This window comes from Schistocerca nitens, chromosome 5 (assembly GCF_023898315.1).
Source record: "Schistocerca nitens isolate TAMUIC-IGC-003100 chromosome 5, iqSchNite1.1, whole genome shotgun sequence".
Taxonomy (NCBI): Eukaryota; Metazoa; Arthropoda; class Insecta; order Orthoptera; family Acrididae; genus Schistocerca; species Schistocerca nitens.
The window spans coordinates 517,886,792-517,901,065 of NC_064618.1; the positions used below are offsets into that span (position 1 = coordinate 517,886,792).

Sequence of the window (14,274 nt, forward strand, 5' to 3'; positions counted from 1 at the left end):
CCATGGACCTTGCCATTGGTGGGGAGGCTTGCGTGCCTCAGCGATACAGGTGGCCGTACCGTAGGTGCAACCACAACGGAGGGGTATCTGTTGAGAGGCCAGACAAACATGTGGTTCCTGAAGAGGGGCAGCAGCCTTTTCAGTAGTTGCAGGGGCAACAGTCTGGATGATTGACTGATCTGGCCTTGTAACATTAACCAAAACGGCCTTGCTGTGCTGATACTGCGAACGGCTGAAAGCAAGGGGAAACTACAGCCGTAATTTTTCCCGAGGACATGCAGCTTTACTGTATGATTAAATGATGATGGCAGCTTTACTGTATGATTAAATGATGATGGCGTCCTCTTGGGTAAAATATTCCGGAGGTAAAATAGTCCCCCATTCGGATCTCCGGGTGGGGACTACTCAAGAGGACGTCGTTATCAGGAGAAATAAAACTGGCATTCTACGGATCGGAGTGTGGAATGTCAGATCCCTTAATTGGGCAGGTAGGTTAGAAAATTTAAAAAGGGAAATGGATAGGTTAAAGTTAGATATAGTGGGAATTAGTGAAGTTCGGTGGCAGGAGGAACAAGACTTTTGGTCAGGTGATTACAGGGTTATAAACACAAAATCAAATAGGGGTAATGCAGGAGTAGGTTTAATAATGAATAAAAAAAATAGGAGTACGGGTTAGCTACTACAAACAGCATAGTGAACGCATTATTGTGGCCAAGATAGACACAAAGCCCATGCCTACTACAGTAGTATAAGTTTATATGCCAACTAGCTCTGCAGATGATGAAGAAATAGATGAAATGTATGACGAGATAAAAGAAATTATTCAGGTAGTGAAGGGAGGCGAAAATTTAATAGTCATGGGTGACTGGAATTCGTCAGTAGGAAAAGGGAAAGAAGGAAACATAGTAGGTGAATATGGATTGGGGGGAAGAAATGAAAGAGGAAGCCACCTTGTAGAATTTTGCACAGAGCATAACTTAATCATAGCTAACACTTGGTTCAAGAATCATAAAAGAAGGTTGTATACCTGAAAGAATCCTGGAGATACTAATAGGTATCAGATAGATTATATAATGGTAAGACAGAGATTTAGGAACCAGGTTTTAAATTGTAAGACATTTCCAGGGGCAGATGTGGATTCTGACCACAATCTATTGGTTATGAACTGCAGATTGAAACTGAAGAAACTGCAAAAAGGTGGAAATTTAAGGAGATGGGACCTGGATAAACTGAAAGAACCAGAGGTTGTAGAGAGTTTCAGGGAGAGCATAAGGGCACAATTGACAGGAATGGGGGAAAGAAATACAGTAGAAGAAGAATGGGTAGCTCTGAGGGATGAAGTAGTGAAGGCAGCAGAGGATCAAGTAGGTAAAAAGACGAGGGCTAATAGAAATCCTTGGGTAACAGAAGAAATATTGAATTTAATTGATGAAAGGAGAAAATATAAAAATGCAGTAAATGAAGCAGGCAAAAGGGAATACAAACGCCTCAAAAATGAGATCGACAGAAAGTGCAAAATGGCTAAGCAGGGATGGCTAGAGGACAAATGTAAGGATGTAGAGGCTTGTCTCACTAGGGGTAAGATAGATACTGCCTACAGGAAAATTAAAGAGACCTTTGGAGAGAAGAGAACCACTTGTATGAATATCAAAAGCTCAGATGGCAACCCAGTTCTAAGCAAAGAAGGGAAGGCAGAAATGTGGAAGGAGTATATAGAGGGTTTATACAAGGGCGATGTACTTGAGGACAATATTATGGAAATGGAAGAGGATGTAGATGAAGATGAAATGGGAGATAAGATACTGCGTGAAGAGTTTGACAGAGCACTGAAAGACCTGAGTCGAAACAAGGCCCCGGGAGTAGACAACATTCCATTAGAACTACTGATGGCCTTGGGAGAGCCAGTCATGACAAAACCATCTGGTGAGCAAGATGTATGAGACAGGCGAAATACCCACAGACTTCAAGAAGAATATAATAATTCCAATCCCAAAGAAAGCAGGTGTTGACAGATGTGAAAATTACCGAACTATCAGTTTAATAAGTCACAGCTGCAAAATACTAACGCGAATTCTTTACAGACGAATGGAAAAGCTGGTAGAAGCGGACCTCGGGGAATATCAGTTTGGATTCCGTAGAAATGTTGGAACACGTGAGGCAATACTAACCTTACGACTTATCTTAGAAGAAAGATTAAGAAAAGGCAAACCTACGTTTCTAGCATTTGTAGACTTAGAGAAAGCTTTTGACAATGTTGATTGGAATACTCTCTTTCAAATTCTGAAGGTGGCAGGGGTAAAATACAGGGAGCGAAAGGCTATTTACAATTTGTACAGAAACCAGATGGCAGTTATTAGAGTCGAGGGGCATGAAAGGGAAGCAGTGGTTGGGAAAGGAGTGAGACAGGGTTGTAGCCTCTCCCCGATGTTATTCAATCAGTATATTGAGCAAGCAGTAAAGGAAACAAAAGAAAAATTCGGAGTAGGTATTAAAATTCATGAAGAAGAAGTAAAAACTTTGAGGTTCGCTGATGACATTGTAATTCTGTCAGCAAAGGACTTGGAAGAGCAGTTGAACGGAATGGACAGTGTCTTGAAAGGAGGATATAAGATGAACATCAACAAAAGCAAAACGAGGATAATGGAATGTAGTCAAATTAAATCGGGTGATGCTGAGGGGATTAGATTAGGAAATGAGACACTTAAAGTAGTAAAGGAGTTTTGCTATTTAGGGAGTAAAATAACTGATGATGGTCGAAGTAGAGAGGATATAAAATGTAGACTGGCAATGGCAAGGAAATCGTTTCTGAAGAAGAGAAATTTGTTAACATCGAGTATAGATTTAAGTGTCAGGAAGTCGTTTCTGAAAGTATTTGTATGGAGTGTAGCCTTGTATGGAAGTGAAACATGGACGATAACCAGTTTGGACAAGAAGAGAATAGAAGCTTTCGAAATGTGGTGCTACAGAAGAATGCTGAAGATAAGGTGGGTAGATCACGTAACTAATGAGGAGGTATTGAATAGGATTGGGAAGAAGAGAAGTTTGTGGCACAACTTGACTACAAGAAGGGATCGGTTGGTAGGACATGTTTTGAGGCATCAAGGGATCACAAATTTAGCATTGGAGGGCAGCGTGGAGGGTAAAAATCGTAGAGGGAGACCAAGAGATCAATACAACTAAGCAGATTCAGAAGGATGTAGGTTGCAGTAGGTACTGGGAGATGAAGAAGGTTGCACAGGATAGAGTAGCATGGAGAGCTGCATCAAACCAGTCTCAGGACTGAAGACCACAACAACAACAAGAGAAACACTGAAGAGGATATAAGAATTCAGATGTCAGACACAGATATTGCAAGTGTGCCTTATACAAAATTTCTGGGGGTCTGGCTACAGGATAAACTTAGATGGGAAACTCACATTGACAACATATTAAAGAAGCTAAGTACCGTGTGTTATTTAATGAGAGTGCTAGAAAACTGCTGTCATAAGGACTGTCTAATGACAGTTTACTATTCTAATATACATTCTGTCCTAAAATATGGGATCACTTTCTGGGGTAACTTGCCATCCTGTCTAAAACTCTTTAGGATGCAAAAAAGAATAGTGAGAATCATGGCTGGAATAAAAAGGAACAAACCATGTAGACCATTATTTAAAATGATTGCGATTCTTCCCCTTCCAGGTACTTTCCTATTTGAAAGTGCAATGTTTATAAAGAAATATACAATAACAAATCCAAGTATCCTCCCCAAAAATGAAAATGTTCATCATCATAATACAAGACAGAAAACTGACTTTCATGTACTCCATACAAAAACCAGTTTGTGCCAAAAAGGAACATTACACCATGGAAAAATTATCTACAATAAATTGCCAAGAGAAATTAAAGTAAAGACTGATGTAAAAAATTTTAAAGCAGCATTAAAATAGTATCTATTGACACATTGCTTTTATAGCATGGAAGAGTTCCTCCAAAATCCTCGAGAGTCTAAGTGATGATTATGCAAATACTGTAACCATTAATACTTGCCTATAAATACATTCAGATGTAGTTCTTAAGTTTTTAATGGGGTTCAAGTATAAGTTGTATATTGACTTGCCCAGTATATGAAGTAAAATTCTGTGAATGTAATTCCCTAGTGTACATGTCAATTCATAGTGTAGAAGAGCTCCTCAAAAATCCTTAGAGCTTAAGTGAGGATCATGCAAATACTGTAATCGTTAATATTGGCTTATACATGTATTCAGTTGTAAACTTCAAGTTTCTAATGTGGTTTAATTATAACTTACACATTGACTTGCCCAGTATATGAAGTGCTGTAAAATTTTGTGAACATTATTTTCTAGTTTCTAAAGTGTTTTAATTGTAAGATATACTTTGACCTGTCCAATATCTGATGTGCTGTACTGTTCATGTAAGATTTACTGGACCAATAAATACAATACAATACAAATGCCAAGAAGTGCTGTCGAAGACGATTTTTGTAATCAGACCAGTCTTCTGCCGTCTCGTTGTAAGGGGGACAAGTAGGTAGAGACAACGATGAGAGACGCCCCACATTTGATGCTGCGACGAAATCATGAATCGCATTTGTGAGAAGCATTTGCTGTTCTATGAGACCTTGCAATAGTTGCTCTGAAGTAGCCATGGAAACATGTGGGTCAACGATGGAAAAGAAAAATCCCATCCTCGTCACCAATTGTAATAACTTCAAGTTGAACAAATATATTTCAAGGAAGACGCAATATGTGAAAGTCACAGATCAAGTAAACAGAGTAAGATGTGTGTACACTTTAACAGTCAAATCATAACTGAGTCCAAGTCTAGCAGCCACTGGCTGGCTGGTCGCTTAGGTGGCACTGCTGCTGCATGGCTGGCAGACAGCGCCGCATGTAGAGGACACACGTAACGGCGCGGCGGCACTTTGAAAGATCGGCGAGTCACAACTCTAGAGCTTTGTGGGAACAATATTTTCATGTCTGGGGTTTCATAACCTCTCTCACTCTCTGCATCATTATTTTCTTTAACAATATAATAAGAAGTTGACTAAGGTATTATCTGGAATTCATGATGCATCTGTATTCATTTGCATGGTTTTTTTACACAAGAGTTGATGAACAGATTGACTTGACACTCATTCGCATTAGCATGTAACAACCAGTAAAGTGACCTGTATTTATACAAAGCCTAAATGATAACTACAGTTGCAAATGACATTACTACATAGTTGCTGAACTAGTTTGGAGCACAGTCAACTACACATATAGTCCAGAAAACAAAGACTGTTGACAACTAAATGTAGACGTACAATTTGAAGCTGTCACTAAGCCTTATTTATGTAGAATTTGAATACAAGATTCTTAGTATTCCTGCAATGTCTGTCATGAATTATCGTGGGATGTCTTGAAGATTGCCATCATTCACATTTAAAAAAATAAAACACTAAAGCCACTGCAGTGTTTGTAGCGCACACATGTAATTGTGGCAGTAATCATTTTTACTCCTCCAGAAGAGAGTCATGGTAATCCCCAAAATGTTAAACTTTGATTCTAAACTGCAGCAGCTATAATGCTGAGAATGAGGTTCACAAGTGTTCTTCCTAAAAAGACATTAATGACACAGGACTTTGTACCACACTGGTTTTTATTCTATTTTATATATTGCTAAACAGATACCCCAGCTGCAGATCAATATCCATGCAACAAACTAAAAGTCCTTTTAAAATGTGGTAAAACTAGCACAAACAAGTCTTGCGCTGATCATTGACAAAAGCTTGTGTTATATTTCCAAAGTTAACTGCAAGAAAAGTAAATTCAAATAAAAAGAGGCTCATCACTCTTGGCTAACACATTACTGATGAGTAAAACAAGCGCACTGAGGCAACAAAAGAAACAATACGAAGCCAAGGACAATGTGCAGCTTGTACTATAAGTTGCATAATGGTGAACAATGTGCTACATTGTTCATTGTCTTCATGTAATTGCATATCTTTCCACCACTTTGTCTCAAATATGACCATAAAATTCCATTTGCATCCCAGTAATTTGTGAAAAATGAAAAAGTAACATACAAAACTGAGCCATCTCACATTATGTTATTTTTTATTCAAGTAAAGTTGCATTTACATTTGTACTAAAAACAACTATAAAAACAAGTATAGATGAGATTCATTATATGTGGTGTAAGAATGTGGCAGTGAGCAAAATTGAAGATGTTCAGAGATATGTACAATGTGGAAAAATAGAAACTCAATTATAGTAAACATTCATTCATCTTTGGTATAAAACATTTTGCTCATAGTAGCTCACCATATGTTTATGGACTCAGAAATGCTTCATGAAGTACAACATGCATCACAGCATTCTCATGTATCATTTAAGCTAATACTATGAAGTACTTGTAGTAGATCAGATACAAACATCTTAAGTTTAATTACTTCAATCGATTACAATATACTAGTTACTCAAGTATGGCACATATCAAGTAAAAAAAGTTTTTGGCCTTATATATGGTTTTCCCACCTCATGTAACAAACTGTACTGGGGAGGGAAACTGAGAAGACATAAAAAAATCATTCTTACAGTCTCGTTAAGGAGACTGCTTGTTCACTTGTACTTTTTCCTCTGTCTTGAAAGTTCTAGTTGGATGTACATGAGCTCACTCTTAAGCTGGATCCCACAACATTTCTTATTCCCTGCAGGACTCTCAGCAACATAATGTTGCTATAGGTAACTCTTCACAGAATTTGTTCAACTGGTTCCTTGAATTTTTCCATTTCTAACTGAAAAAATGTCTACCCACAAAATAATATTTATGTAAGTAATTAGAATGTTTGTTAACACCAGTACGTATAGACAAAATTTAATAATGTTACACAAGCATATTATTTGAACCAGTGATATTAGAATACAAAAAGTCTGTTAACTCATAGGAATATCATCTTAGAAATAGCGAGACATAGCTTAATGTTCTCATTCACATAAATACCTTACAGTTTCTCAGAAACAACTTTAAAAGTCTTGAAAAAACTAAAATTCCTATAGAGTGCACACTGAAGCCATCTGTGTTTTTAGAAGGCCAAACAGATTAATGGCAAGATGGCTGTCGGGGAACTACAAAAGAGGAAATAACACGACAGCCATTTTACAGCAATGTAGTTGTTTGCACTGCAGGCAATTGCAACTATGAACAACTGATTAATTTTACATTTAAATGAGGAAAAGCAATAATGTTGGAAAAAATTATATGCCTAGTTTGATCTTCTCCTCTTCACAGATTTTTGTGTTATTCATCCTAGGACTTCAAGATATGAAAATAACTTCTCCGACTTAGTTTTCACAATATCTGATCCAGCTTATGAGGATTAACAGCCTATTTCACAGAGCAAAGACCTCAGGTAGGTAAAATACAATACATGTACTTTGTTTCTTTGGTATACTTACTGCAAAGAATTCTCAGTATTGCAGAACATATAATTAGCCAACCCCATAAAACAAAGTCATTAGATCCTAAACACTTATCAAAATCTTAGTATCTATACAAACTGATATTCACATGACTGTTCATATTAGCAGCAAGCATGCTTCGTGTAATCATTACAACAGTTCTTTTTACTATAGATAATGACTTCATTAAATATGTTACAGGCAGTGATCAACAAAATAATATATTTAAAAATGATTTCTTCTCGCCATCCTTCAATAAAACATAAGACTGCACTTTTAAAGAAAATTTCAACAATCCCTTCACTTTTTCAGTCACTTTTCGCAAATAAATACAAATATAATGAGAGCACCATTATTCCACTGCACACCATCTTCATTTGACTGGCAGGTTTAGTATGTAATGCTGCTTTCACAGGCCATAGTTTTTCATGGAGACTAATGTGAATGAAGCAATCAAGGTTCCAGCACTAGCCGTTTCCAACATCCCTCTGGAAGAGTAGCTTGTATGGCTTCTATGTTGTCAACTTCTTGTTGCAGTCTTCTTAGCTCTTCTTCATGGCTCTTAATCCACTGGTTCTAGTGAAAGATATAAATTATTTTAGTGTTAATGTTAGTACAATGGTCAGATTAATGAAGCATAATTTTATAAAGGCACACATGACAATGAGGAAGACAATGAAGTGAACATATCTGCAAATACTGTGAAATATACCTGTTCCAGTCTGTAATACTTGAGTGTTTCTATTCTTTCCTCTATATTAGCATTTCGTAATTCATTTTCTGCAACAGAAAGTCTTCTTTCCAGGTCATCCAATGCAGCTGCATCTATGAGAAGAAAACATGACAAAGAACCATTACAAATTATGATAATTAGACCGTCTTCAAATATTTCAGTTGCTTTTCATAATAAAAGTCAGTCATCAGTTGCAAATATATATCTTGGTATGTTTTGCCAGTTTGGACAAACTGATTTGGCATCTTCAGAAGCCTACAAAATTAGGGATATTATAAATATTTGAACATTGGCTATTCATGTATGTGAAGTATAAGAAGTATATTACAAAAATTTACCTAGTATTGGTTTAGTAGATGTCAATATCTTCTTCACGGAAGCATATGCCATGATATGTCCAGAAATGCAAATATTGTGAGTATTGTAAACACAAACTGACAATTTACAGTAACTGAATCACATCTACGTATAGGTCAAGCTGTTGACTAGCAGCAAGAAACATATACAAGAGCATATGAAAAATATAATCAAGGTATATGAGGATAGTTACATACAATTCACTTGAAAAAAAAATTGCGCATAGCTTTAAGTAAGTTTCTGTAATATATTTCTTATGATGCTCATAAATGTATAGCCAAGGTCTGAAGATTTATAACATCCCTTATTTTGTAGGCTTCTGGAGGTGACAAATTAATTTGTCAAGACTGGAAAAGTGTAATAAAAATATATTTGCAACTGACAATTTTATTCCGAAAAATATATACTGTAGCTGGTGAAAACTACTGCTAAAAATAAAATAATTTCAATTGTTACTAATCTGGATAGACAATTTTATTCTGAAAAATATATACTATAGTTGGTGAAAATTACAGCCACAAATAAAATAACATCAGTTGTTAATAATCTGGATAATATACTGAAAGTTTCTCAGACTCTTCATTCCAAGATCACCTCCTTTAGTAGAGGTCTTCTGTGCTCCCTGCCACTGTTGGATAAGCAGCTGCCAGCAGCAAGTCGTGTACTCTTAGCTCACTTATTTGTTACATAGTTTAATTCTTAATTTCTTTGTGTGTTTTTTGGTACTTGCATTGTTTAATTGATAAATTTTGGGGGTATTATAGTATTTGACAGTTGTAGTATCGCGTTTTAGTACCTGAATAGTGTAAAATCACATAGTCTCCTTCTGCCGCCGAGCAGTGTGTCAGCAGTGCGCAAGTAGCAGCATTACTGCATTTACTAGGCAATCTTGTATTTTAATAACCATTTAAATTTTGTGTCGAATTGTTTGTGCTCTCTGTAGATTAGTTCAGACGTTCTTTGCAAAACAGTATTTAGCGTAGATAGGGACTGTGACTGCGACTGCTGTGTTCGGATGCGGGCTGAGTTGGCATCCCTTCGCTCCCAGCTTCAGGCAGTGTAGGCTTCAGTAGCAGGGATTGTGTGGCGTGGACTGGGCGGTTTTTTAGGTTAGATGGCCTCGGGCAAGTACAGAAAGGGCAACAGCCTCAAAGGGTGCGGGGCAAAGTCAGGACATACGGGTACCAAGCAGCAATCGGTACTGTAATTGTAAACTGTCGAAGCTGCGTTGGTACAGTACCGGAACTTCAAGCGCTGATAGAAAGCACCGAACCTGAAATCGTTATAGGTACGGAAAGCTGGATGAAGCCAGAGATAAATTCTGCCAAAATTTTTACAAAGGCACAGATGGTGTTTAGAAAGGATAGACTGCATGCAACCAGTGGTGGCGTGTTTGACGATGTTGGTAGTAGTTTATCCGGTAGTTAAGTAGAAGTGGATAGTTCCTGTGAATTATTATGGGTGGAGGTTACACTCAACAACCGAGCTAGGTTAATAATTGGCTCCTTTTACCGACCTCCCAACTCAGCAGCATTAGTGGCAGAACAACTGAGAGAAAATCTGGAATACATCTCGCATAAATTTTCTCAGCATGTCTTAGGTGGAGATTTCAATTTACCGGATGTAGACTGTGACACTCAGATGTTTAGGACGGGTGACATTATACTGAGTGCACTATCCGAAAATTACCTCAAGCACTTAAACAGAGAACTGGTTCGTGGAGATAACATCTTGGACCTACTGATAAAAAACAGACCCGAACTTATCGACTTTGTAAGCGCAGAACAGGGAATCAGTGATCATAAGGCCATTGCAGCACCTCTGAATATGGAAGTAAATAGGAATATAAAAAAAGGGAGGAAGGTTTATCTGTTTAGCAAGAGTAATAGAAGGCAGATTTCAGACTACCAATTGTAAAATGCGTTTTAGACAGGTACATGCCAAGTAAAACCGTGAGGGACAGGAAAAACCCACCGTGGTTCAACAACAAAGTTAGGAAACTACTGCAAAAGCAAAGAGAGCTTCACTGCAAGTTTAAACGCAGCCAAAACCTCTCAGACAAACAGAAGCTAAACAATGTCAAAGTTAGCGTAAGGAGGGCTATGCGGGAAGTGTTCAGTGAATTCTAAAGTAAAATTCTACGTACCGACTTGACAGAAAATCCTAGGAAGTTCTGGTCTTACGTTAAATCAGTAAGTGGCTCGAAACAGCATATCCAGACACTCTGGGATGATGATGGCATCGAAACAGAGGATGACACGCGTAAAACTGAAATACTAAACACCTTTTTCCAAAGCTGTTTCACAGAGGAAGACCGCACTGCAGTTCCTTCTCTAAATCCTCGCACAAATGAAAAACACCATTTTGAAGATGCGAATTTCAGAAATTTTTTTAAAATGTTCTACCTCTGTAACATTTCTAGGTTTTGTTAGAGTTTTTTATTTGAAAGATAATTGCTTTATGATTACAATGGTATCCTTCGTTTGAACATATCTGTCAATGTTCTTTTATTGTCGGCTTTTGAATTTTTTTTATAATTCACAGAAAAAAATTTTTTTTGAAAAATGCCAATCCAGAAAAGTTAGATTTTTTCCTGTTGATTAGTACCATGTAGTACTATATTCTCTATAAAGGAGAGCTTCCACTTTTAATTTGGACAGGTTTTATTTTAAAAAATCATTTTCTAACTTTCAAGTTGTTTCTTAATAATTTCTTTTTCACAATGTTTATTTCTGTTGCCTTTGTTGCAATTATTTCTTATTGCTTTCTTTGTCGCAGTTATTTCTTACACTTTGTTGTAGTTTCTTGTCAGTTTCTTTGTCATGGTTGTCCATTGCAGGTTTCTGTATTGTAGTTGTTCAGTGCTAATTTGTCTGCTGAAGAGGCTTCTAAGAAATCTGAGACCATCCATTCAGTTCTGTGTTTTCGTGAGGAACTAGCCAGTTGACACAGTTGCAGCATGTTTTGTGAAAAGGACTGTTTGAAATGTCTTCTGACTGGGGCCACAGGAGAGTGAAGTGTGCTGACTATTTACATATCCATAAAAGAGTGATATGTAAGACAAGCAAAAAACAGACTTTGTTCAGGTTGAGGAATAAGTGTTCTCATTTGAAGACTCTGTTTCAAAGTGAAGATGTTTCCAGTGACCATTTTTTGTTTTCCAAATGTCTTGACAGAATAACAACAATGATAGTATCTGAACAAGGTGAAGCCTCCCATGGCACAGATGATGAAAATTTTGCATCAATAATGGAAGAATTAAATACTCTGAATCAGTCACCTAAAGAGTTAGATCAGTGAAATCAAGTCCTAAGCTCTATGCATCAATAAAGCACAGAGAAATTTCCAAAGCTATGGATGAATACATTACAGCAAAACTGACCACACTCTTTGGAATAGAAATTCTATCTTCAGAAGAAAATGAACCAAAGCACTCTTGCACCTTTTGCCAGAAATTTTTCACAAATATCAATTCAGCTGTTGAATACTGTGCATCCTACAGTGAAAAGGTGCAAGTTTTAACTATTATTCCAGACACATTTCCAAAGAAAACAGTTTTGAACCACATTCCACCAGTATCAAAGTACATGGTAGACAAATCCAGAAATATGAGGTCTGTAAAAGGAGTCTTTGGAAGACCAGATCCCTATTATGGTCATCCTGTAGAAGCAGCTCAAGTTCAAATAGTGCAGTCATTTTATCTGGAAGGTAAATGGGACTGTTCTCACCAGAGTGCCAACAAGAAAGACACTATAATTGTAGCAGTTGAAGGTCAAAAAGTCGCAACTATACAACTTCACATATTGGAAGATCAAAATTTTATGCACTATGACCTGAGTGGGTAGTTCCACACCCACCTAGAGATGTATGTTTATGTGTGTACAGTGCGAATTTTGAACTTTGTGTGGTAAATTTGAAGAACTTACCGAAGCACGTGACACTGACACTTTGGTTGGGCATGTGAAGTCATTAGTAGTCTGTGATGTAAAGCGAGAGACTTGTTTGTTTCAAGAATGTGGTGACTGCCCTGGAAAGTGAGGACTCTCTTCACAGACACTTGGCCTGGAAGACGTAGCAAATAACTCTGCAGAAATTACATACGTGACATGGGAGGAAAATAAACTAATTAAGAAAACTGATGGCTTTGACAGTTTCATTGATGAACTTGGTAAATGACCGTGAAAGCAGTAACACACTAGCATCTGAAGAAATTGCAACAACAACACATTGCAGGAGAGAAAGCATGTGTACAGGCTGAAGAACTATGTTTAGTGCTTCACTGTGATTTTGCTGAGAACACGTCTGTAATTCCCCCACAAAAAGTACAAGGATATCACTGGAGTAATGAACAGGTTTCAAGTTTTACAGGAGTGACATATTTTCAAAACAAGACCACAAGTGTTGCGGTTATTTAAACGATGACACAGGACATGACTCAGCACATGCTTTGCTAGCAATGTGCAAAATTCTTCAACTGCAAACAATGGCAGAGAAGATCACCATTATTTATGATAGTGCTCCTAGTCATTTTAAAAATTGTTACCAGCTGTTTGAATTGAGTAAGTTGCTTGTGCCAACTGACTGGGTATACAGTGCTACTGGTCACAGGAAGGGGCCGTGTGATGGTGTAGGAGGCCTGCTGAAGCACCATGCTGCAAAACAATATGTTTCCATAGCAAATAAAGCTGTGATTTTGAATGCTGAGGATTTTATGAGAGTTGTGAAATTTTACACATCCACAGTCATCATTCTTTTGTCCAAAGAGGAAATCGAAGAATTCCATGAGTAGAAAAAAGAAGAATTATCCAAACAAGCTACTACTGTGAAAGGAATTCAGAAGACACATTTTTGGACTCAAAGTGATGGGCGAACTCATATTGCATACACTTTTAAGAGTAAGAAAGAAGAAATTTTGTTCGTTCGGTCAACACCTCAGAAACAGCAGGATAATATTCAGATTCGCAACCTGAGAAGAGGGATGTTTGCGGCGTTTGTGTGTGACTGCAACTGGTGGATTGCAGAGGTTATAAACACCAGTTATGAGTTAAACAAAATTGTAGTGAACTTTATGCTACCACATGGACCAGCTGCTAGATATAGGTTTCCAGCTGAAGGACAGCAACAATGCCATCAGTGCTCACTTCCCGTTCACAATGTTTTTAAGATTATCACTCTATATCAAAGGAAGATACTGAAGCAGTGGAACACATTTTTAGTTCACTGACTGGCTAATTTCAGTACAAAACAGAGTGGACAGAAGTTGTATAAATTGAAACTTTTAAGTCTTTGGACCTTTCATAAACATTTTGGAACCATTTAAAATGCTTGAAAAACGAGTGTCTTACTCATCTTTCAAAACTAAAATTATGTTAAATAAGGCTAGGTTTTGATTATTTGAGCCTGTTATGTGATAATGTGGTAATAAAACATGTTTAATGTATGGCAAAATTTTCAATTGTTTATAAAACCTGTTCAACCTAAAAGTGGAAGCTCTCCTTTTCATGGAATGTAGAACTGTGTGGTACTAATCAACAGAAAAAAAAATAAAAATTTTATGGGTTGGCATTTTTCCCATAAATTATAAGAAGGAGTTCAGAATGCTACAGTAAAAGAACTTTGACAGGTAAGTCCAAATGGATGATTTCTTTGTAATCACAAAGCAATTGTCTTTCAAATAAAAAAACGAACAAAATATCTAGAACTGTTCCAGAGATACAGAATTTTAAAATTGTTTCCAAA

General features: G+C 37.1%; 1 protein-coding gene across 2 annotated transcripts in view; it reads right to left on the reverse strand.

Moving 5' to 3' along the window:
- Nucleotides 1-6,084: 6,084 nt before the first annotated feature.
- LOC126260961 (laminin subunit gamma-1) overlaps nt 6,085-14,274 on the reverse strand; it is a 1,198,090-nt gene continuing 1,189,900 nt past the window's right edge. For both annotated transcript variants that reach the window (XM_049958485.1, XM_049958486.1), the window contains 2 exons: nt 8,158-8,270; nt 6,085-8,021 (listed from right to left, as the gene is read on the reverse strand). In XM_049958485.1, coding sequence (XP_049814442.1) covers nt 7,899-8,021; nt 8,158-8,270 — 236 coding nt within the window. In that variant the 3' untranslated portion in view covers nt 6,085-7,898. The remainder of the gene's footprint in view (nt 8,022-8,157; nt 8,271-14,274) is intronic.